The sequence below is a fragment of the Vidua macroura genome, chromosome 11 (assembly GCF_024509145.1).
Source record: "Vidua macroura isolate BioBank_ID:100142 chromosome 11, ASM2450914v1, whole genome shotgun sequence".
Lineage (NCBI taxonomy): Eukaryota > Metazoa > Chordata > Aves > Passeriformes > Viduidae > Vidua > Vidua macroura.
In genome coordinates this window covers 18,470,953-18,495,914 of record NC_071581.1, presented here as the reverse complement: position 1 = coordinate 18,495,914, position 24,962 = coordinate 18,470,953, and the positions used below count along the sequence as shown (strand labels likewise).

Sequence of the window (24,962 nt, the reverse complement as noted above, 5' to 3'; positions counted from 1 at the left end):
GAAAATGAATTTTAAAACAAAAGGTAATGTGACTGCTGACTGCAGGTCAGCAGTGTGCACGTGTGCTGGGCTGCATGAGCACAGACAGCAGGGTGGGGAGGGGGCTGCTCCCCTCAGCCCAGCACTCCTGGGTTCATGTGCCTGGTTTGGGGCTCCACAGGCTCTCAGCAACCTCCTACCACCTCAAAAGAAACCTTGCACTGCGTGAGGACAAGCGTGGTGTGGGTGGAGAGAGGACCAGATGATGTTCAAAGGTCCCTTCCAACCTAAACAATCTCACAATTAACACATTTGCACTGTCCCTGCTAAGAGATGTGTAAACTCCCTAACCAAGCAGCAGCACTCATTAGGGGACACATGGGCACTGGTTAAAAGCATCAGTGGGAAAGACAAGGTACAGGCAAGCCTTTCTGTAAGATCCAGGTCAGAAGCACACAAAGCTCAGTTTGAGTCATGCTTCATGCTCTCCTGCAGACCTGGCTCTGCTCTTTCTGTGTTGTGTCAATTCAGGACATTTCCCCAAAGGCTGTCAACTGACATGTTTGACTGCTGCATCACCCAGCTGACCAGAAAACATGAGCAACTCACCCCACAATGAGGACAATGTTCAGGGCTTACTATCAAGCACCATAAAAAAATGTCCTGCATGAACTTAGGTGAATTCCCACTACAAAAATGTAAATGTAAACCTGTACTCCTGGGGAAAAAAAACCTCACTGATGTCTTTCTAACTGAAATGCAACATGGTACTAAATTAGTCAAGTGTACCTTTTAATGATTAATACTTTCAGCATGTGGTGTAATGGGGCTACAGGTTTTCCACAGAGGATGGTACCTCTCAGTGTTCAGCACTACAAATGCACACAAAGTGCATTTAGCCCAAAGAGTGCAACACATAAACAAGCAACAAAGTAGATGGATGCTGGCTGGGAAAATACCAAGAGTATGTATTTGCTTATTTGTGTGTGTCCCAAAATTACTAACCCCAGTATCTCTCAAAGCCAAGTTTAGCTGTATCTATCCCCTACAGAAGTGGTTGGTTACCATTGTATCTGCCCTGGATCCAGCCAAGGCAATGAACTGCATGAGTTACTCTCTTTTGTATAGCCACAGAAAGTGTTGTTATCTTTATTGATACACTGTTATGACTTATCAGTTTCCACATACCAAAGATTATGTATCATGGTTTCAATCCAACCTCCTCGGTTGAGAGGAACTTTCCTTACACAATGGATTAATGATTTATGTTTGAGGAGCTGGAGAGTTGTTAACATGTTCTGTTTATTCCCTGGACAAAGACAGTTTGGCTTAGCTAGAACTCAAAGGAAATCAGGATTTCTAAAAATAGGCTGAGGTGGCCAATAATCCTTTAGGAGTTGTGATACCCACTGATATCCAGATTAAATGAGGAATTATGAGTAACCCTTAGTGGGAGGGTTTGAAATGGAAAACCCAAAGAGAAGATGACTACATAAGGAACACTTGCGCTGTCCCTACACCCTGCTGACTTCAATGAGCACAATATTCAAGGAAAAAGACACAACTAAAAAGCTCTGTCAGCATCTTGACAGCTAGTTAGCTGGATGACACATAAAACCCCTTGGAGCTGGATCTAAAACATGGATAATTACGTGTTTGATTCTCTTTTATTTCTGTTAAGCTGCACCATCTCTTTTATTATTCTCTGGGTCGCAGGAAGAAATTATTCTTGACTTTTATTTCCCTGTTTGTCTCTAGAACAAAAATAATTTCCAGGATGCCAGTTGGCAAATTGAATTCCCACAGCATGTTAAACCTTAAAACTGCACCACATCAAAGCTCTCACACGCCCCTTAGCACCTTCCTACAAAACCAAAGTATGTGCCTGAACCTAAAGAGCTTCCCCAAATATTTGAGACGCAGCTATTCACTGTTCCTTCCCATTTCCCATGTAGCTCAGGGTACATGCAGCATCTCCCAAGGCTTTAAGCACAGGAAAAAGGGTCAAAAGGACACTGACAGAATATGAATCTGCTCCCATAACTGTAATTTAAGAGGGGGCAATCCCCACTGCTGGAAATTCTCAGAATATCAGCTTGCTGTCTGTACAGTGGATTCTTCCAGCCCTGTTTGGGCAGGGCAGGAGAAAATCAAACTTAAATCTAGTGCCAAGTACACTGGGCTTCAGCTGGGCTTCCTAAATGCTCCCACCACACAAGTACAAACAATAGCAAGATCATCTCTGTTGAATGTTTTCCCCGGAACAACTGTTACAGCTATCTGCACCAGTTTGTATCTGTGTTCTACATCCCACAGAAATGTTTTGACCTATTATTTGTAAGACCACTGGACAAATATATCATTCATCAGCACAACCACCCAATTATAATACAGCTGTGGCGATCTCTCTGCCATCTGGTGCTTTGTGTAAATGCCCCATTCCAGAAGAAAAGGTTTCCTGTTTTTTGTGGGTTCCCTCACTACCTGCTTAATCATCAAACCATACAAATTATGGAGTGAGATGAACCTCGGCACCTGGCTCTTAAAGTCATAGGCTACAGTGCCAGTCAAGTGATAAATTTCACTAAGGCAGACACAACTGCACTCCCTCACTTCCCTTCTACACTGACAGCTTCTCCTGGTTCTTCAGCCCATTGGGATCTCGCTATAGCCTGCCAAAGAGCAGAAAGTTACCAGGTGCTCTTCCTCTAACTATTAAGCAACAAAAAACAAAAACTAAATTACCTCCATTTTAGCAAAGAGGAATTTCGTAGTGCCAAGTACCTGGGCAGTGACTAAACCCTGTCACTGCTCTTATGGGAAAACACTATTTGCTATTCTTGGTAAAGGGAAGGGCTTTCAAATCAAGATAATATTTCACTTGTTTTTCAGAAACAAATTTAATGGGGGTGGGGAGGGAAGCAGGGAAGCAAAAATAAATTCTACTTTGCACCAAGTTAAATTACTCAGAGTTTCCCAAAATGAGAGGCTTGGGTCAGAAGCACTGGAAAGTTTAAGAAATGCTCCTTTAAAAACAACTCCCACAGAGCAAAGCTCCTTCTCCATGACTGAAAGGCATGCAAGCAAGCCAGGTCACTCTGTCTAGCCTGGCTTGCTTTCTTTTCTTTTTTTTTTTTTTTTTTTTTTGAAGAAGAAGAATTTATTTGGTGGGTTGAATGGTAGGGCCATGTTGCATCTTTACCACATCTTACTCGACATTTTTCCAGAGTTGCACCTCCAACCTGAATTCTCCCCTCACTGCAGGAACAAAGTTGGTATGAGCCAGCAGCACTTTGGTACCACAACCATCCTGGCTGGGCGTGAGGTAGAAAAAGAAATTCCATCATCATTTCTAACCATGCTTTCTCTGATCATTCCTGCCCGCCAAAGCAGGAGAGACAATAATGGCCACATGGAGATAATGCCTCTGCATGCTTTAAATGCTTTGTTATCCTCAGGAGTTGCAAAGAAATCAAGGCTGGCTGGGTATTGTGTTAATGATACTGTCAAGAGGCCAAAATAAAATGCTACACCACAACCCAGCCTTCTGCTATCAGCACTACTGTCCCACTCTCGTATGGGCAGTCAGGGTAACAGGCTGGAGAATATGCCAGTGGTCTGGGAAAGGAGATCTCAACACTTGGCTTTTGCTGATAAGAACCTGGAGCTGCTCAGAACACCATTCTGCCAGACGCTGATGGTTACACAAAGCACACCAACACTGTAGTTTTGTCCCACAACTATTTTGCAACTATCAAATACACCTACAACAAAACCAGTTTGGTGGGAGGGACTTCCGTATATTTTTCCATGTGGTTGCTGTCAGCAGGCTGAAATCTTGATAAGCTGCACAGCCAACTTGGCTGACTTCACTGAAACCCTGCTGAAGACAAGTCCTGAGCTGAAAAGCTACTGCTTGTGTTGCCCACTGCAAGGCAAGGGAGGACAACCATACTCAGCATCTGGCCGAAACTTTCCAACTGCATCAAAGATCCATACAGATTCCATCCAAAGGTCAGCAACTACTGTTTTTGATGAGGAATGTGCTGCTTTGGAGAGACAATGCTGTCACTGTGATCCACTTTCCCTACTCAGGGCAATCAGTCCATTGTTCCCACTGAAAATGAGAAAGGGCTTGAGGTCTCTGAAATGGAAACTGCCTTTAATTCCAAATCATCCTAAAGTATAAACATAGACTGATGCATAACTGATTGATGTTACACATACAATAAATAACTCTAAAAGACACTTTTTCTCCCTAGCTTCTCAGAAAAATCAAAACCAACCAAACAAAAAACCTCAAAATAGCCCAAGAGTCCAGAGGATATAATGAGGTGTACTCACTATAGCATATTACACTTCACAGTAACTGTGAACTAATTAAACTAAAACCATCCCATCTCTGCTCTGTTTAAATGTGAATTAACTGCCTATCTACTTTTTGAAACCAGTCACATGTTGATAAAGCTGGGCTGTGTAACAAGTTAATTTGTCCACTTCCTTCGTGACACAGACACATTAAAACTGCAGACATGATCAGATCTAGGGCTTCTGCAAGAACATACCTTATCCATTCAGGGCTTTGACAATGAACAAACAGGGAATTCTAAAAAGTACTCTTGAAGGCAGAGAATGAAGAAGATGAAGTACAGAACTTACCTTCCACTGCAAAGAATGGAACCACTGATCCCTCAGGTAACTGTTTGCAGCCTGCAATAAAGAAAAGTTACAGACAGAATTATTAATTTCTATCAGTCCTTCAGGTCACTCAGGTGCTTTATATTATAACCAGTTTAATTTCAAAGAAAGCAGTGATAGAAAGATCTTGCTGCACTATAAAACACTGAACCAAAATCTTACAAAATATGAACCCCCTATGAAATGCTGTCCAGCCCAAAGACTGAAATGTGAATTCAATCAGGTGTGGGTCAGATCTATAATGCCTGTGGGGTATTTGCCTCTGCCATTAATCACTGAAAGCAGAGTAGGAAGATGGGCTGACATTTTAATAGGAGGGGTGGGTTTTTTCCATACTCTGGTTTCTTTTCCTGTCCCGCTCCTCAGCTGGCCCCAAAGCAATTCAAATAATGTCTTAGCTTTTTCAGGGATATTAAAACAGTGAAAGGCACAGCACACACTGACGTGCAGATACATGCACAGACTGTTTGCAGCAACAGCATAAATGTTGCAATAATCACTCCCAGCCATCACCCATTTTTGTCCATATTAAGCACAGCTGCCAGAAATTCCCAGTGTGAAGCCAGGTCGTAGCCAATGGAGGAATAGTTCAACACTCCCAAAGGTCAAAAGGCTTGGTATCAAAAAATATAAAGGCATGTACAGTGACGTAAATATGCATGCCTTAACAAGGTGACATAAGTCTGAAATATTTGAGTGGGCAGAGATGCCCTTTGGCCTTTCTAGTTCCCCCTTAGTGCTGCCTATGGGCAATTTTTACCCACATTTCAAAATGTTTTACAAAAACACTGAAAATTACAGGTTAGCCTGTAAATCTATGTTAAAAAAAAAAAAAAGAGAGGTTCTTTGCCAATCAAAAAGCACATACTTCTTGCAAATTAGAACATCACTTATCAAGTTACACTCCTCAACAACTTTTCAGGTAAGTATTCAAAATCCACACTACAGAACGTATTTAATCTCCCAGCACTCATTCAGCTCAGTGATAATGGCAGGAATACCAGAAGTAAAAATGCTGTATGGTTACCAAAAATGTGTTTAATCTCAAGGTCAGCTACTGATGGTTCAGGGACATAAATTTGGACTGATTATTCTGAATTAAATGGAATAATATCCTTTTATATATGCATTACATATTATTTATATCTTAATGAGAATCAATTGCTCCTCCAGTAGATGTCAAGGTAATAAAGCAGGAATAAATATATTCTAAATAATCTTGGCTGACCACAGAATTTATCAAAAACCTTCAATTTCAAGAAGAATGATGACATATCAGAATATGAAACTGCTACAAATGTAATAAAAAAACTTCCTCTTGTATTTTCTTCTCTTTGCATGCAATAAAAAATTTTAAAAACATTTGGAGTGCAGATCTTCAGGATATTTCGGTCAGCCAATATTTAATGATTTTCTGTTATTTACACATTTATTTCTGTTATTTACATATTTATTTTATGTATATGTGATCATTATAACACAAGACAGACTTTTTACCTGTATGTTATAGAATTAAAATTCAATATACTTTATACTATATTTTAGTACAATGAAAAGGTCAAAAACAATTTGCTACCAAAAGGCAGAAGAATGTTTTTAACATAATTAAAAAGACATGAAGGAAATATACTTAGATATTTCTTATCTTTGCCCAGAGAGAATGCTCTAAAACCTAAACAGACTTATCTGAAAAATTTAATTTCAAACTGAACCTTTTTTTTTCCAAGGAGACAACTGGTTCATGCAAGAGAACAAAAAACCTCCTCTCCAAATTCTAGCATCAAAGCCCTTTAAAGAATAAACAGAACTGAAGGTTTTTGTAGGCTTCATGTATACTAAGCAATTGTACCAATAATACTGCAAGGTACACATCCACTACATCCTTAAAAAAATTAGGAAGACTGAGTTTATAGGAACTATACAAACTAAGATACTGCTATTTAAATCAATATAATCAAAACTATTCTAGAGGAAGGAAGTACTTCACTCAAAAGAGGCAAAATATCAACCTGATTCAGTCCCTGGTCAGAAAGAAAGACCAAATGCTGAAGCCCTAAATTGAGATCTGTTAATTATTCTCCTACTTTAATGATGTCTGAAGTACAGACTGTAAGACCACTGCAAATAATTGGAGAATATTATGTGTAGCTAGATTCTGGAAGTGACTGGAGCCCTAGCTATTAGTGAGGACAACAGCATCATGCAGAGCAGGAGGCACAAGTGGACTGCAAATACAGGGGGAGAAAAGAAATGAAGAATGCTGCAAAACAAAAAAAAAAACAAAACTGGCAAAGGAAAGACTTGTACAACTCTATGGCAGCAATATACAAAAAGCATTTTAGAAATAAAATTAGCAAAGTGACTAAGTTCCATGTGTGGGACCAACCACTGTCTACACACAGAGTTAATTACTGTAGAGAAGTGATCAAGCAAATTGGCACCTGGCTCTAGGTTAGGAGTCTGAACTCTCTAAACACTCAAGAGCTCAGGCTGTTACTCAAGACCACTTCCCAGGAAAATCAAGGCAAAGAAGACAAAGTGCACAGAAAATAGAAAAACAAACCTTTAGAGAATCCCCATACTTGTTCTAGTGACCCAGACTCAGTGGTAAGAGAAGCTTGGAAGGCCAATGGCCATTTCACCAGCGTTTTTAGGTGAAATTCACATTCAGCACAGACTGAATGCTTTACCCCAAGCACCCTTATCCTGAGGGAGCTGTCTGACACCAGCATCTGCAGGGACTGATCCTCCCGTGCACCCTTCCGGCCACCTGACCCCAGCAAAACCACAGCACCCTGCAGGAAATGCTGGATCTTTTGCAAAGGGAAACAAAGATCTCACTCTTGCACAGCATCCCTTGGTCCTCCCTCCTCATTTTCAGGCTTACACTGAGAAGGCACTACAGGGAGCATTTCTTTCTTACCAAAGGAACAGTGAGCTCATAGCATGCCAGGATGAAAAAAGAGCCACCAGGCTCTTGTGGGTGCTCAGCTGCCCAGCCAACTCTGCAGGCATTGACTTACTCGAGCATTCGGGTTCTTGTGAGTAACATTTCTGAATTTTAAGCAAAGAGCACCAAAGTGTAAAGCAGTGGAGGGAACCACAATTCACTTATGGGGCTGCACACAGACATCTACAGTTTATCTGATGTGCATGGACAGAACCCAGGCTTTCTGCACTGAAGTCATCACTTCCTGGGAACTGACACCTACAGTTTTTTACTGCAGCTAAGGACATGGTTTACTCTATTTGTTCAGCTCTAGGGTACAATAAAAAGGAGAAAATGAGACAGAAAATACTTCAAACCAGGCTTTCCTTAGGCATTCTGACCACACAAGGAAAGTTTTTTTACTTTCAGCCTTGCCCTTGCAGTGAGTCCAGTTCTACCCCACTCTTTTGACAGCTACCTTTCCAACTTAAAATTCAACTGGAAATGTTTTGCCTGCTGTTGTCTCAAACAGTAAATGAGACAGGACTGAAGTACAATGAAGATTCTATAATTCTTCACTGTACTTCAATACAACTTTACATATAGACGTATGCAGAATAATAGTTTAGCCCCTTGTGTGTTCAGTACACTTAGGCCCCAGCTCTGCAAATAATTTTGTTTTCAAATGCAGTGGCTTTAACGGGGTAGTGGGTGACACACGGTCCAGCTGAGCTTCCTGCACAATCAAGACCTCACACTGTTTCTGTATAACCACAACATAGTAAAAAAATACTTTAGAAAACAGGAAAATGTGGGAGTAAAACTCTTAAAAGGCGCAAGAAGATTAAACTACTTGAAGCTTATTTATTACTCCAATGAGGAAGAAGAATATCTACTTCAAGAACATCTACTGTTGGCAGTATTTTTTTTAAGATTAACTGATCCTGGAACTGTGTTCTGAAGGATTTTATATTCTTATTTTTGGGGTGTAAAGGTTCAATCAGAGAGGAAAAGCCACCTGGGATCAGCTGTAGTACAAACTTCACTCATAGGACTAAAGTCTCCTACTTTAAAAAGACAGCTCACAGGAGAAAAACATTGCAAGAGATTAAATGCCTGCATATGCAAAGCTTTGGTCAACATGAGTGAATTTATACCTCTGCTGAAAAAGGATGTATTTGCTCTGCACCCCAACTACTTCATTTCTTAGTCAGTGAGTAGGAATACAAGCTCATCATTAAAAAGCAGTGAACGATATAATGGCAAGTTTTTCTTTTTGCTCACAAAAATAGGAAACTGAACACTTGCTTCATGCCAGTGTTAAAGGCCCTGCAATAATTTGTACCCAGGCAAGGAGGAGACTAAATAGGAACCTGCATGTTACTGAGAAACAGAACACCTGAAACTCTGCAAGAAACAGAGCACTCTAAAAATTATGGTGAAGACTTCTGCCATTCCTTTAGCAGTAAATTACCACCAAAACATCCCTTGCTACTGGCATGTGTGTTATTCAGAAGAATACAAGAACAGGCTTGTCCATGCAGCAAACTGTTCCCAAGTTTTTCCTTGCAACAGCGTCCTTCACACGTATGCTTCTAGGGGATTCTGCCATGTGAATGGATGTGGCAATAAGTGGGATTTGATGACCCAGATTTTGGCTTTGATTCTTCCCAAGTTTATTCTGTGATTCTCTCTCTCCCTCACTTGCTTTCTGGTCAGCAGGATAGGGATTTTGCTGTGCTTTTTTTCCAGCTGATATTCATTACTGGGACTGGCTTCTCTGCCCCCATTTATTATCAGCCACGAGTACAGAAAAGTGACCCCAGGCTGCAGGAAGCCAGGCCCCACACAACTGCACAAAACCTTCACATTGCTGATGCAAATCCCACTGCTGCACCTCTGACTTGGGCAGACCTGCAAGGGAAACCCGCCACTCTCCTGGCTTAACCCAGGGTACGGACAGAGTTGCTGGGAATTGCTAGAAATGCCCTTTTCCTCCTTAAAATATTCCCTACCTCTGCTGGGTTGTGGTCCTTGAATGACCTCTCCACACCAACAGCACTGGCTGGACTGGCACTTAAAACAAAAGGCAGGTTCTCCAAGGAGACTAAAATAAAGTGTTACTAAAAACCCAGTGGAAACATTTACCGTGGGGACTCCCTGGCACAAACAGCGTGGTCAGGCACCGAGCTGAACGTGTGACTGTTGTGCTTGTCAAGGCTTCCTGCTCTGTTTGTTTTTCCTTCTGACTGCACTCGATTGCCAAGAAATGAATAAAACAACACAAGCAACAGGGATGGAAGTGGTGGCTTTAAGGCTAAAAGAAAGGACTCCACAGGAAAGCAAAGCAGTACTGTTGTGACTAAAATACCAAAGCCTTTTTCCTGGGACTCTTCCTACATCTGGTGCTCAGCAGCTCATGAAATTATACTGTAAGGGTTTTTTTTCAATCTCTTTCAAAAGGTTCTTCCAGTTATTTCACTATCAAGGGTAGCATCCTCCTCATAATCATCCACACATCACAATAATCACACCTTGTGCTTCACAAAGGGAAAGCAGAAGAGCAAAAGCCCAGCTCAAGGAGGCCCTGCTATCCCTGATACTAAAGAGTTCACATTCATCAAAAGCTAAATTTAGCTCCTATTTCCTGGCCTGAAGAACTCGTGGCCTAATGAGCCAGCTTCAGCAACACCTTCTTTCCAACTGGAGAGAAGAAAAAAAAAAATCTGAGATTTTGATTGCTGCTCATGGAAAGAACCAGGGACCCCATCATTTGGCAGGGGGAAAGAAAACACAAGCCCTTAGCATGTCTAGAAAACTGACACTCCATGATCCCCAGAGACCTGACTGCCCATGACTCCCACATGGGACAACGGGAATCCCCAAGCACCAGGCAGTGAAACACTCAGATAGCTGTGCTTATTCAACAAACACTGAGTGGGAAGAGCTCCACACATGAAAACGACTTTTAAATGTGAGCCCAGCCTGGATTAAGCTGTCTGCTGCCTGAGAACAGGTCTTCCTCTGAAACCCAGGTAGACACGTCCTGTTATCGTGATCCGATTTCCTAAGAGGAGCTGCATCACCTCCGGCACTGCCTGTCAGATTTCATGTGCTAAAATAGGTTGGGATGGTCAGTGTTGCCATGGGAGGGCTTGGGATTATGTAAGGAAAGGTAATGGCACTCTTCCCTCTCTGACTCATTACTGTGCACTAATAAGCCAGAAATAGAGCCTGGTGACAGCAGACAGAGGGCATGAAAACTTGAACATGGACAGGGGCTCTCCTGTGGCATCTCGCACAGAATTGTTTAGGTTAGAAAATACCTCCAAGATCAAATCCAGCACTGCCAAGCTCATCACTAAGCCATGTCCCCAGGTGCCACATCTACATCTTTTAAATACCTCCAGAGCTGGTGACTCAATCACTTCCCTGGGCAGCCTGTGCCCTGAGAACACTTTTGGTGAAGAATTTTTTCCTAATAGCCAATTCCAAACCTGCAGAGCCTTTCCCTCACCCACTAAGCAGGTCACCTTGTCACAGGACAAGGGCAGGTTGGTCAAGCAGGACCAGCCTTTCATAAATCCACACTGCTTTCAATGAAACAAATTGGAATCTTAAATTCTTCTCAAAAATGAAAAATTGGGAAAGCCTGTGATTCATAGTACTAAACTGCTTCATTTTATATCAAATCATGTCAATAATATCCCATGGTATTAAAGAATTTACAATGCAGCATGTGCAAAAACATAGATCAAAATATAAAATTTATATTCATCAGAAATATTAAATAAGTTTGGGGTAGTCAAAACAGTTCATTTAGACATTTTTACATATATATACACATACACTTTATTTAAAGGCTTTGAAAAAAAAAAAATACAGATTTCACCAAAAGTGCACTTCAGAAGAAACAGTACTGGGAACATGTTTTGGACTAGTTTGACTTGTTCCACTATCATACACTTCCTGATATTAGAGCTGCACATTACATCAGAGCATGCTGCTGCTCAGATTAACAGAGCAGAATGATTTCATAAAACACTGGAAGTCACGATTTCCCAGAGATGTACTGAAGCCTCTCGCAAATCTGGAAATAACTGAGCTATGCAAGGGCTACATTCTCAGCTCCTCAGTGGAAGTGTCTTTTGGATACCTCTACTCTTTGTTACATCTACTAGAAAATTTCTGCTGAACTCAACTACTTCATAAATCCAGCTTTTCCAACTTGATTTCTTCAGCAGACTAAACATAACTTTGAGAACTGTTTTGGATTTCTGAATACACATTACAACTGTATAAGGGAAATCTAATTTTACTCCCTCCAATGTGACCACATCTGATGAATCAAGATACTACCAAGGACCAAGTCATATAAAAAACATTTTTTAAAGTTTGTATTTCCAATTACGTTGAAATTCCCATAGTTATAATGTAATCTGATCCAGGGTGCTCAGCCAGGCAGCAATAAACAGAAGTCCAGCTCAGTCCACTTCTCTGTGAGTTCCTACGAGGTTACATAAAGACACCAATCTTTCTGAAGAAAATACCTATCCATGCTAAGATGTAGCTGTTTCACAAACATAATTATTTATGTGTTTGGTTTGTTGGGTTCGTTGGTTTTTTCTTTTTCCTTTTTTTTTTTTTTAAAGAGACAAATTTCAGGTTGCTCCAGATTACAGCCTGTATACCCTACCAATTTCCTTTCCACTCAGCAGGAAGCTGTGGGTTCAAGTTTTATCTTGTATAGATCCAAAAAGGCAGCTGCCATAAACTACAGTATAAAGACTTGGAAACAGAATTTGTAAAGGCAGGTGTAACTATTTCATCTGTTGAAATTGATATAACCTTAAATGCCAGCACCACTAGGGAAATTTATGGAAAAAGCAGAATCAAAATTGTCATGAGAAAATCATCCAACTTGAGAAATTTAGACAACTTTCTGTCTAATTAAGTCCATTAATACATTGGCCAAGGAAGATTTCAATAATGAGGGCCCTAATCTAGCTGTTGGGAAATCTTGTCTTCCTACCTTCCCCTTACAGTCCTACCTGGATGAAATACATATACACCATAGTCATGGCTGTATAATCAACTGAAAAAGTAAAATCCCAAAGGGTAACAGATAAACTATCTTCAAAACAATGTTGAGAAACATGAGAGAGAACCATGCAAGAGTTAAGTTGAAGCCAGATTGGTATTTTTAAGTTATGACCTTTCAAAGTTCTTTGGGGGCAATGCAGCTTTTCCTACTTACTCCAGAGTATTTCCAAAGCTCAGTGCTGTGGAGTGCTTTTCTGTCACTAAAACTTGCAGTGACCTAAGGGGGCCTATAAAGCCTCAAGTGATGAAGAAATCTGGAATAATGTCAACACAGTCTTCTGTTTGAAAACAATACTTCAGAGAACCAGTATTATATAGACATCTATACAAATATACTGGCATATTTCAGTGAAGATTTAATATTTTTTTAATATTTAAAAAAAAAATCTGTCAGTTGCAGTGCAAGTTCTGGGTTTCCTATATGAATTCAAGGATGAAACTTAACTTTTTTTCATGCAGGAATAGGACTGTATGTAAAAATACAATAATTCCAGGCCCATATCAATGTGCCTTTACACAGAGCACCACTCTGCTGCACAAATTCAGCAAGAAGGTTTAATCACTGTGGCCCAAAATTTCCATTCTGACTGTTAAAAACCACAAAGAGCTTCAGAGCTATCACCCTGAGCAAATTTTCTCATGGTTAGATAATTTCACAGCACCAAGATCTCTGCCTTTTCTGAGTCCATCTACTTAAGATTTCATGCACAGGAAACAGAAATTTGAAGGAGATTCACAGTCAGAGAGAAAGAAAGTTGTACTTTTATGTTTACTGTACCTGCAGTAGGACAGTACCCCCTGGGATTGTGAGCTGTAAACAGTACTTAGGGGCATTCTCCCAGGAGAGCAGTTGAACATCTTCAATAGCACTGTAGGAAATTGAGTTTTCCATGTACCCAGTTGGCTGCAAGAAAACAAAGGAGAAGGGAAAAAAAATGTTTACTTAGCCATCATTTGTTTCACAACTTCCAAGTAAGAACGGCACTGTGAAAATCACTCTTGGTGTTGAAAATATCTGCAAAATCTAATTGAAAAGCAAACTTCCTACCCAGGTCATTCAAGAGAGAGACCCATGCAGCCACCTTCCTCCAACTCGTTCAAGTGTTAAGATGACTCACATAAAACCAAAACCAGGCCCGTCCGTGCCTGAAATGCACAAATGTCGACCTGTCCTGGACCCAGAAATCAATGGAACCTAATTCCAGGTTGAACTGAGCTATGAAGGGGTCTGTCCATGCACATGGTCTCAATGCATGAAGAAGCACCTCAATCACACAGACAGATCAGCCCTGTCCTATAACAAAGCTGCTTTATGCTACACATTCCCCAGCTGCAATTTTGATCAACCACATCACCAGGATCAGATTCCTTCACTTGACAGTGGTTCTTGGGGCTCCAAAGATACAGCCCTCAAGTTTCAGACTCAAGCAAAAGCAAAACAACCAACGTATTCATCTTGGCCTATAGGTAAGTACTGGTTTCCTGAAGCAAGTGCTGGTGTCTGCTTCAAAATGAAACTCACCATTAAGGCACAAATAAGTAACTGCATTTTACAATTAAATGTACAATACAAACTGATAGTTGCAGGAAAACAAACTTAAACATGAAACTCCTTGTTAGTATCCCTGTAATTCTTAGGCGTTACAGAACTCCAATTATCTTTGAGATAAGATTAAATATAAATGCATCTATGCAAGCACACATGAAATTATGTCTTTAAGTAAATACACAGTGCTATAGCTGTGTATCTATTGAGTATGCGTACATACTCTGTACTTTATGCAAGTTATTTTTAAAGTAATTGAATATTTAACAGAGGTCCTCCAAAGACATCATTTACTTTGCTGTGCTACAGCATAAGTGAACTGCTCAGTACTGCCGTGGCAGAGAAACTATTTTCATACAAAAATAATTAATCCCACCTCATGGATAAACCATAGACTTGACCATGTCTTTCAAGAGAACAGAGCTCATTACATTTATGAATTATTTTCTCACTATTACTGATTTACATATAACTTCAACTTCTCAAACTCACTCCCACTGTGCCCAATACATAAGTTATTTTTAACTGACGGTCTTGAAATAACGAAGGCAATGGAGAAACCACTTCTATTTCAGGGTCAAACAAGGCCAACTCCTAAAATCACAACACAGGATTCCTGGGGGCGAGTGTGAAATAAGCAAATTGCATTTGGAATGTCTCTACTTCTAATCGGTACAACTTTCTTCCATAAGTTAAGTAGGTGGTGCATCTGGAAACCGTACTTTGGAGTTCTACACTTCATACATGTTTCTAAGCCCATAAACGTCATCCACCAAAAATGCAGTGACAGCCCTGTCACCCACCTTTGCTGCTACAAGAATTCAGCTGTCTTTTCAGCGAGAAAAACCCAGGCACCCGCAGAACTCAACCTCAATATCTTTTTCCCTAACGGTTGTTGCAGCAGCGCTCATTTTGCACCAGCCCTGGGTGAAAACAATTTTCACTGTGTCTTTAACGAAAACCTTGTTATGCAGGAAGTATGATAAACTTCTGCTTATTCATTTACCCACAATATTGTTCTACACTAGTGACTGGAATCCCAGTGGCTTAATACTGATACTGTACGTCATGCGTTGCCTTCTGGAGAGTAATTATCTCGTTCTCACAGGAAGCCAAAGGCCCAAGATCCTTTGGTAATCAGCATTACAACACTCAGGGAAAAATATCAAAACAGCCAACATAAAAATCTAGTATGCTCAGGGGGCAAAGTTATCAAAAACATGCTCTGAAAGACTGGAGAAGGGAGAAATCCAGAACCAGTTAATGCAAATATAAAATGAAATTAATCAAAGCAATTTAAATTTCTCTTTTAAAAAGGTGATGACTGCCTTTAATACCCTCCATTAACTTCAAAGAGGATTTGAGGAATTCTCACAGAAGCTATTTCCAAGGGAAGCTTCTCCTATACCTTAAATCATCCACTTAAACAGCAGTAAAGACAGCTGAGCCAGTGAAGCACAGCTCTGTAGCCATACACAAGGATTTCATCCCAGGCATACACCTCTTCTCACAGCACGGTCCTTTTCCTTAAGGAGAATGGAGGAGCAGAGTTCTGCAGTTTGCCACGGATGGGAAGACTACCTAAACCATAGGATGGAATTATGCAGATGATCAATCACTCTAAATGAAAGCCAATGAGGTACTTTATGTAGCATTCATATGATCCCATGTCCACACCTTCTATCTAGCCATATTACACACATACAGTTGTTTGCTATCTTACTCAAAAAATGAGTAGCCTGAATCTACTTCAATCCCTGTAAGCATCATCGTATGCACTGCTTCTGCTTTCACTAAAACACTATCTTTTAAGAAGTGAAATATTTTCAGTTCTGAAAACACTAGTTATAGGCAACTTCACCTCTGTTTCACAACGGAGAGAGTCTAAAGCAGAGTAATTTATCACTGTATAGAGCCCCTTAAAATTTTGCTGTCCAACACTTGCTCCCACATCAGGGCTGGGCAGAAATGCCCTGAAGCACCAGAACAGAGCTGTCATCAGACTTGAGCTCACAGAGCTGTGGTACTCCTCACAGAGACCATGGCACCCACAAGTGGAAGGTCAGTCCCACACCAAGGTGTCCTTTCCCTAATCTCTCCACACACACAGATACAAGGACAGAGCTGTGTTCCTCAGCAGTGTTTTCTCAAGACCAAGCACAGTTCAGCCATTTATCAGGAAATGGCCTGAGGTAAAACCACAGCCTGAGTCACTGGTTTCTCTTAAAACACAGGTTATTCTGACATTCAGGTATGTGAACGTCAATCACAGTGAATCATTGTGGTTGATAAATAAGCAGTGCAAGTGATGCACATTCTCATGTTGCAGCTGGTCTTGCTTGCACCCACCCCCCAGAAGCTGCATCCTCACCCCCAGGTCTCTCCATGGGAAAGTCAAATCAGAACAACACGCAGGGCCAGAAATGTGGATTCAGAGGTTTGAAAATACCAATAATGAGATAGATCCTCAGCGGGTCACCACAAAGCATCTGGCATGAATACTAGTCTTAAGCAGCATTCCCACCTCCATCCACCCACTTTGTCTCTGCCCGTACAAATATTTGTCTGGCTGTGGCGTCAGGCAGATCAGGGAACCCATCCAGCTTTTGCCAGATTACTTTTGAGCTCCTTCAGCCCCATTTCTAACATGAAACAGAAAATTGTATGTTACTATAACTTAGGGGCAGCACATCATTTGGAAGGGGGAGCTGAGGACCTGAATACTTCAGTTTAATTATTGGTATCAGACAGTCTAAACCCACAGCATCTTGAGCAGCAGTATGTCAAGTTCAGTTGAAAATGCCTTTATTTAAGAAAATAGTCATTCTTATTTTTAGAGTTGTCATTTTTGAAAGGAGATTTATATTTCCTGGCAAAGTCTGAAATCTGTGAAATGAAGCAAGATAATGAACTTCTCTACCTCACTCTACAAAATTAATCCTGACTTAAGAAAGTCTGGCCAGAGAATCTACATATGTCAGTTTATAGATTTACAGGTGCAGTTTGAACTTCTGGCTGTTTGCTGTTGAATATGTTCAGAAAAAACTGTAAGAGATTCGTAAATGAAAATGCAATTTCTTACAACAAACAAAAACCCCATAAAGAAACATTTTTCTCTTCCCAGTAGCCTTTAGCCCCCTAACAAAACATGCAACTTCTCCACTGGGAAATCAGGCATGTTTTAACTTGGTCTTTTTTCAGTTCCACAAAGATTTATTAATCATACAGCTCTGAAACTTTGCACCAGAACAGGCACACACCAAAACCTACTACAAATCAAATCTTAGGGGAAAATCCAGAACATGTAGGTTCCTGCGTAAGCCTGGTTTTCTCTTGTGTTTCTGGGAAAAGTCAGCAGCAGCAAACTACTCAATAATGCAAAAATCTGCCCACTTGTTTCCATGGGAAATTCTAAAAGGGAAAGAATAAACATGACGTCCATTGTTAACAGGAGGCTTGTATGCACTTACTCATATAATGCACTAAATCTTCAGCTGCATATTTTCCAAAGAAAGCACCTAGAAAAGATGAATTCTACAAATAGAGATGGTTATTTGCATTAAAACATACTTAGACTGACAACTCCCACCGACACAACAACAATGGAGAATGATTTTTCCAATTAAATACTCCAGATGGTGGGGGGAAATGGGCTATTCCAGACCCTCTCTCTTCCACTGTCAGGTGTTTATTTCTCTTTTGGCTGCTCTTAAGAATGAGCCATGCTCCTGCTGTAGCCCAGGATGCTGAGCATGCTGTGTCACATGTAAGTTTTCCATACTCAAGTAAGATTCAGACCTGCTAAATAACACATAGGAAGAGCTGATTGCTCTCAAAACTTTGATGGGGGTGGAGACTTTTCAGTTGATACTGAAGGGTAATGGACTCTGAAACTGCTGAAAACAATGGCTGATTTAAAATAAATCTCTGTTACAAGACATCCATGGCTCCAGAGAACGTCCCTGCAACAACAGATATTTCAGATAAGGGCAATTAACATATTTGCCCATTAACTACAGAACCTATCAGAAGACATTTATCAAGTTCAGCAATTAGCAGTACTATACCACAATATGCAGTACAGTACAATTTGTCTTTTTCTTGACATGGAAGAATTTACTGCCACGCTCACTTGCCAGGATGACTTGGGAGAGTCAATGTTAATCTCATGGAGATTGACCTGAGAACAAAACAGACAAAAGGACTAACAGCAAGAAGACACCAAACTCTGCCCCAAAACTACACAAAGGTATTTCTGAGCTTTCTTGGAGCAACATTCTCGTCTTATCCATCAGACTTCCTGGTCTCCCAACCTGCCCATCATAACCATTCCCTCCCCATTCCTCCAGGTAAGTAGGTGGTTTTATGTGTTGGACCACAAGAAAAGATTCCACCTGCTCTGTGTAGTGAAATGGGTGCTCAATCCAAGGACTCATGGGGTCTCCCCATGGGGCAAATCTAAATTATTTCTGCTTGGAGCTGCACTGTCCCTAAGTATCTTCACGGTGGGTATCAATGCTTGGTGGGGTTTTGATTGGTTGGGTTTTAAATTTTTTGGTACATGAAAACAAACTGGGACACTGTGACCCAAATCTTCAGTGAGGTTCCATGTCAGTCAAAGTCGAGGGTGTATTAGTTCAGTGGTGACAATAGGAAAAAGAGGGAGGGGGTTTTGCAGCACAGTTCTCTGCGTGTGGGTGACTGTGTGTATAAACACCCATGCACGTCTGTGTGTGTATAAATGTACACACACACCTGCCTGCCTTTATAGCCACACAGTGATAAAAGACTGCAGGAATATATCCCACATTCTCTACACAAAAACGCAGCAGCAACTGTCATATGCTCAGTGCAAAGTAGCTCAGGTGCAGTGACAAGATTTAATTGAGGAAGACCAGATCCTCCACAGAGCTGGTCATCCAAAATAAATCAGTGGAGCTTCACTGATTTATACAAGCTGGGAATCTTCACTCAGAAATCCAACAGAAGTTCAACCAAATCTAGCTCAGCAGCAAAAATGTGCATAAATCTCTTCCTCTAAATATTTAAGACAACCAAGACTGGAGGCTGTTGCATTAATTAACCTTACAAAACTGATAAAAATATAAGAGCTGCCAGTAAGAAACAGCTTACCCCACACTGTGCAGAAAAAAAAAAAACAAAAACCTTCCAATCTGCAGTGGGGCTGAAATATCAGTTCTGTGGAGATTTAGCAAAGGGACAGGCCAAAACCGTCCATCAAAGAGCTGACAAGAAAAAACTACTCTCAATATTAGGCTCTATGAGCTTAAAATATGTAAAACCTGTGTGGCAGACACCAGCAGTGGGAAGAACTTCAAATTAATTCAGATCTGAAGCAAGTTAAAAGCACAGAAGTTCATTATTAAGAAAAAGGGAAAATAAGGTCATGTAATGGAATATGTAACATGACAGGAGAGTCAAATAAGAAGGAAAAATGTATTATTTAGCTGAAATTCATACCTTTTTTTTTTTTTTTTTAAACAAGGACATTCTTGTATTCTGTTGTCAAACCCAAGTGACGGAGCACTTCTGAAGATTTGCTTATTTGAATTTCTGGGAGTAAAATAAGACATATCTTGAAGACTTCCCAAAGAGGCCCGTTATCAATATGGCCTTGTCTAAGCAGCCTGTAAGAAATCAACCCTTTCTCTCTGGCCAGCTTAACATGACAAAGGGAATTCCTCCTGAGACTGCCAGTAGCACTGAATGTTAAATTGGTTGCCATGCTGATGTCCAAAAAGCTCTAAGGTTAAGCCTATCTAAGAAACCTTGTATGCTGCTTTCAGACCTCTGCTAATAGGGATGAGGACATGCTGCCAGGTGACCACAGCTCACCACTGACATAGTGGCCAAATGTGCCAAATCACTGCCAAAGGGCAGGAATTGGTCCCAGGCCAGAAATCAGGAGTGGAAAGGGAAGAATTGTGTTTGATACAGTGAGATTTTCACAGACACTGGCCTGACTGCCCTGCCAGGTGGAGCATCTCTGCTTGGAGCAGCAACTCTCCAAGTGTGCACTGAAGACTTCAACACCTCCCAAGGAACGTGAAGAACTCAAAGAGCAGAATTACTATCCCCCACTTTCCAACCAAGAAAAGGAAAATCTCAGTTAAAGTTGCAGCTGCACCATGCTCTTGATCACACCTGAGGGAACATGAGAAGCCTGAGAGATGTGGGAAAAGAACTCAAGACTTCCTGACTCCAACCATGTGAATCAGCTTCAAAAACATCCTCCTCCAAAACTGGGTCACCAATTCACAAGAATGACCACTCCTTAGAAGGGTTCATGTTCTCCATATTTTTGCATTTATCACTGCAGTCTCCTTTGGGAAGAAATACTCCCCAGTCTTGACAAGATGGGTATGTTATTTATCCAACTTTCTTGAAATTACTTCTGCAAAGAAGGGACACCACCAGCCAAAATACAGCAGGTACTCACAGGAGCAGCAGCAAGAGAAGCAAGGAATTCTTGCAGAAAGCCTAAACACACACCTACTTCTGTAAGGCAGTTGTTAGAGGAATATTGAAAAATCCCTAACTTTTGCCCAGAATATGATATACCTACCGAGTGCTAAATAGATCTTAGGTCACTATAGCAACGATGATTTAACAGAAAACAAAACCACATCCTTGTTCAAGGCTGCTCTCTATTATCAATTCTCTTTCAACAAATCAGCTGTGTCACACTCCATGAAATGCATCAAGTGCTGCTAAATGAGAGACGGGAGAGGGTTCCATGTAAGGATTTCAGACCACGCAGACACAATGTCTGCTAGATTAAAATGCCACCCTTTAATGACTGCTTTAACCAGGGGCAGCCCTGACAGCTGGGAATGAAAGGTCATCAGCTGGTTTCAAATACAAAAGTGGCACCTGGATAATCAGTCTGTTGAATAACTGGAAGCTGCTGTGTCACGTGAACAGGAGACCTCTGTGCAGCTGGGTTTTTCAGAACTGGTTTAGGTACTGGCAAGAGCATGTTCCTAATGCAGATCATCCTTGCACTTGCAGTGGTTTTTACTTCTGGTTTACAGATCCCCAAAGGCCTGCTCTTCACTATCTCTGTTAGGTCAACAAAAGGTGAAGAAGGAAACCACATTTGTTATCAGTAGGGTCACATCTGCTGGTGCAAGGATCTGCTCCTCCCATGGAAAACCGTAGGGCTTTACACACCAAAAAGGCTGAAGGCAGCTGTGAGGGAAGCAACATTCACCTCTGTCACCTGGGAATATGAAGTTGAACCTGAAAGGCCATCCAAGTGTAAATTACTGAATTTGTAAGAAGCTGGATCCAGGATCTCGGGTCCCATTAGAAATACAGAATCTGAATCATGGAGTCTGTAATATTGACAGTTCTCACCACCTCCTCAATGCTCATACCAGCTCATTTCTTACTATACTTTATTTACAAGAAATTAAATTGTTGCAAAATTAAACATAGCATAAATAAAATATAAATTAAGATCTGTTTTTCATTTCAAGAAGCATTCTCCAACATTACTTATCATGCCCATGCCTTCTACCTGTCGAACAGTGAATCCCTTAGACACTGTAATAATCGAACAATTTCCATTAACAAATTTTTCCTTTTCTTTTTAATGCACCCTTAACCTTGCAGTTCCCAGGAAACCATATCCAATCTCAATTTGATGAACAAGTACAGAACAGGGAGTGCAGTAACCCAACTAAGCTTCTAATTCCCCATAGGAAATGCTCTTATCTCATAGTTTTTGGAGAAAATATGAACAGCTCTTGAGTTCCCAGGAAAAATATTAATACAGTTCTGTGCTGTAATAGAGAAGAGAAAGTACACGCAGCAGAGCCTTCAAGAAAGTCATAGATACCCTGCTAATGACAGTCTCACTAAACTCACACTGTTATTAGGAAAAAAAAACAACAGGCACCTCCTGGGGATGAGTCAGAGCCATTTGGAATCACCTTCTGCTACAGGAGGAGGTGGGAAAATGTGCTTAAAGTGACAGTGCTTTGTTTGACCCGTTTTACCTCCTACAATAACTTGGACGGGTCTACTTAATTTTAAGTGAGATTCATCTCTCATGTGTGCAGCAGTGATTTCCCCCCAGTTCTGTGTCTCTCAGCACTACTGAATGACATGAATGGAAAGTGCCCTTTCCTTCCCTCCAGCAGGAACTCTCCTGGAACCACCCGGTACCTCCTCCACTGCTGTCTCCCTCATTGTTTAACATCTGACTGGCTGTTTGTACTGGGAGGGAGTGTTGCTATTTAAAGAGAGCTGACTGAAGTATGTGCAATACCTCTGAGGAAGGGAGACAGTGAGGGAATGGAGAAGGAGAGGGCAACTGCAGTGAAATACCAGAGTAAATATTGAAGAAAAGTGTCAGTTGACTGAGAAATGCATAATGGAGAGGACACAGAACACCAGCTAGAACCTAAATTACCTTTTTAAGTTCTCTTACTGTGCAAAAAGATACAATGCAAAGGATACCATGCAAGGCAAAGTGCGACTTTGGTTTAAGAAATAAAGTAATTAAATATTTAGCTAAAATCACAAAGGCATTGTGCTCATAGAGAATGAAGTGGTATGAAAGTGGCATACCCAACTAGCAAACTTTTTGTTTCAATACAACATTTAATAATCTAGCAAGTTACTTTTTCAAGAAAGGTGTCCTTATCACCATCTCCACAGACACACTTTGAAAAGCAGAACAGAGAGCAGCCCTACAATTAGGCACTATGAAACTGGCAAACCCTTTCATCTGGGTGGCTCCTGAAAGGCTGGAGAAGAATTCCAAGGAATTGCAATAGTTCCCCCAGGGATCCCTGTGCACACAGCTTTGAAGAGATGCCTCCCAGCCAAGCCCTGTTTATCAGGAGCTAATGCATCACGCACTGCTCTTCTGTCTCACAGTGTGCTTTGGAAAACTAAGCCACCTTAGTCCTCCAACAGCATTTTCTGTTCCAACAGGATGATTCAGCCCTCAACAAGACACACTCACTTGTTTCCTCTGCATGCTGTGACACAGGGCCCACTCGTGGGCAACTAAATAGATGTACCTGTCCTCCTTGCTACTGCTTGAGAGACGAGCCAGGGGCTCCCACAACACACCAGACCATGTAGGTGCATCTCTGGGTGATACAATTTTGGAAAAACCCAGTTACTTGCACAGACAGCAGCTAGTGATGCACCTCTGAAGGTGAAAAGAAATACAAGTGTTTCCCAGGCTGCAGGAAAAAGCAGCTTTCTGAATTTCCTATGCCTGTCTACTTGGCCTTACTTATATTCCTAGACCATAAAAAAGCCGCAATGCTGTTGGGGAAAAATTGTGTAGCACACAATCAATCAACACAGAGATGGCCTATACACTTGAGAGTTACACATTCAGCAGAAAAACACCCTCCCAAAACAGCATCTTTGCATACTAGATTAGGGTGACTTCCCCCCACCCCCCCCCCTTCCAGTTTCACATCAAAAATCAGTTTTGAAATAACTCCAGCCTTTAAGACAAGCTGAACTTTCAGGCTGTGTCAGCAAAATGGCTGCAAGTTTCACTCCCACCTTTGGCAACTATGTTTTGGTTTTCAAGCTCAATTACATTGTCAGGTCTGTGCATAATTCTGCAGCAACATCTTTGTCTTCTATCAGAATTACTGCATTAATTTGTTTACTATCTATAAATGAAATACCTCATTTCTAGAAAACCTTCAATATTGCAAACACAAGTTTGTAAGACTGAGTTTTCCAGTCAGGGAAGAAAGTGCACTTGTTCACGGCTTTGACCTCAATGAACAGTTACTACTATTAGCCTAGGAAATTTCCACCAAGGAAATCTGAATGTCATTAGGGAACTGCTTGCCCAAAATTAAACTGGCCAGAGTTTTTCCAACAGAAAGCTAACAGAAAGCCAATACTACTGAAGTACATTAGCATTTCATGGTAAATCTGAATTCAATCCATCAGTCTTACAGCGACCAGTGAGAGTTACGATGTGGACTCTAAACACTGATGAAAACAGGAGTTGCTTCCCCTTGGTGACAGTTTGGTTTCAGCAGAATACAAAAGCTTCCAAACTAGATGTATGTTTGAACTCTACACCTGAACACACATCCTGCATTTTGCCCACTACTGCTTACATCAGCTTTACTCAAAGCAGGAATGGAAAAAAGGGATAAGCGTTCCTGCCCTCCTCTGTGTAATTAAAATCCACAAATGCCACCACGTCACTGTATGACACCATTGCTGCACAGCTCACAACCTTAACAGTGACCCAGGAACTGCCTTGGCTACATGTTCCTACAGCACTAACAGACTCTCATGGCACTATTACATCGAAAAATGTGGCTTACCCACAAACCAACCTGAGCAGAATGAGCATGAAGGGCTGAAAATCAAGAATAACTAGCACCATTTTCCTCCTTACATCTTTCCAGATACCTTTTACAGAAGAATGCTTTATATAGAGATTTGTTTATTAATTTCCCCAGAGACAAAGAAACGGGTCAAATAAATATAAAGCTTCCTAAAATAAGGCACAGCATCCATGTTTAACCTCTGAAAAAGGCCCAAGTGCTCAGCAAGCTTCAGCTAGATGTTATCAAGTCATTTAAGGAAGTATTATTATTGGAAAGGAAATACAAAGCTTGCAAAATAAAGTAACCTCTGTCTTTATCCTACATCCTACTGAAAAAGACCTTTTTGCTGTTTCTG

The 24,962-nt window shown here is 41.0% G+C and overlaps 1 protein-coding gene across 2 annotated transcripts in view; it reads right to left on the bottom strand.

The window, feature by feature from the left end:
- Positions 1-24,962, bottom strand: part of CMIP (c-Maf inducing protein) — a 130,653-nt gene that overhangs the window by 48,026 nt on the left and 57,665 nt on the right. For both annotated transcript variants that reach the window (XM_053987198.1, XM_053987199.1), the window contains exons 2-3: positions 13,488-13,613; positions 4,639-4,689 (exon numbers count right to left, since the gene is read on the bottom strand). In XM_053987198.1, the coding sequence (XP_053843173.1) occupies positions 4,639-4,689; positions 13,488-13,613 (177 nt within the window). The remainder of the gene's footprint in view (positions 1-4,638; positions 4,690-13,487; positions 13,614-24,962) is intronic.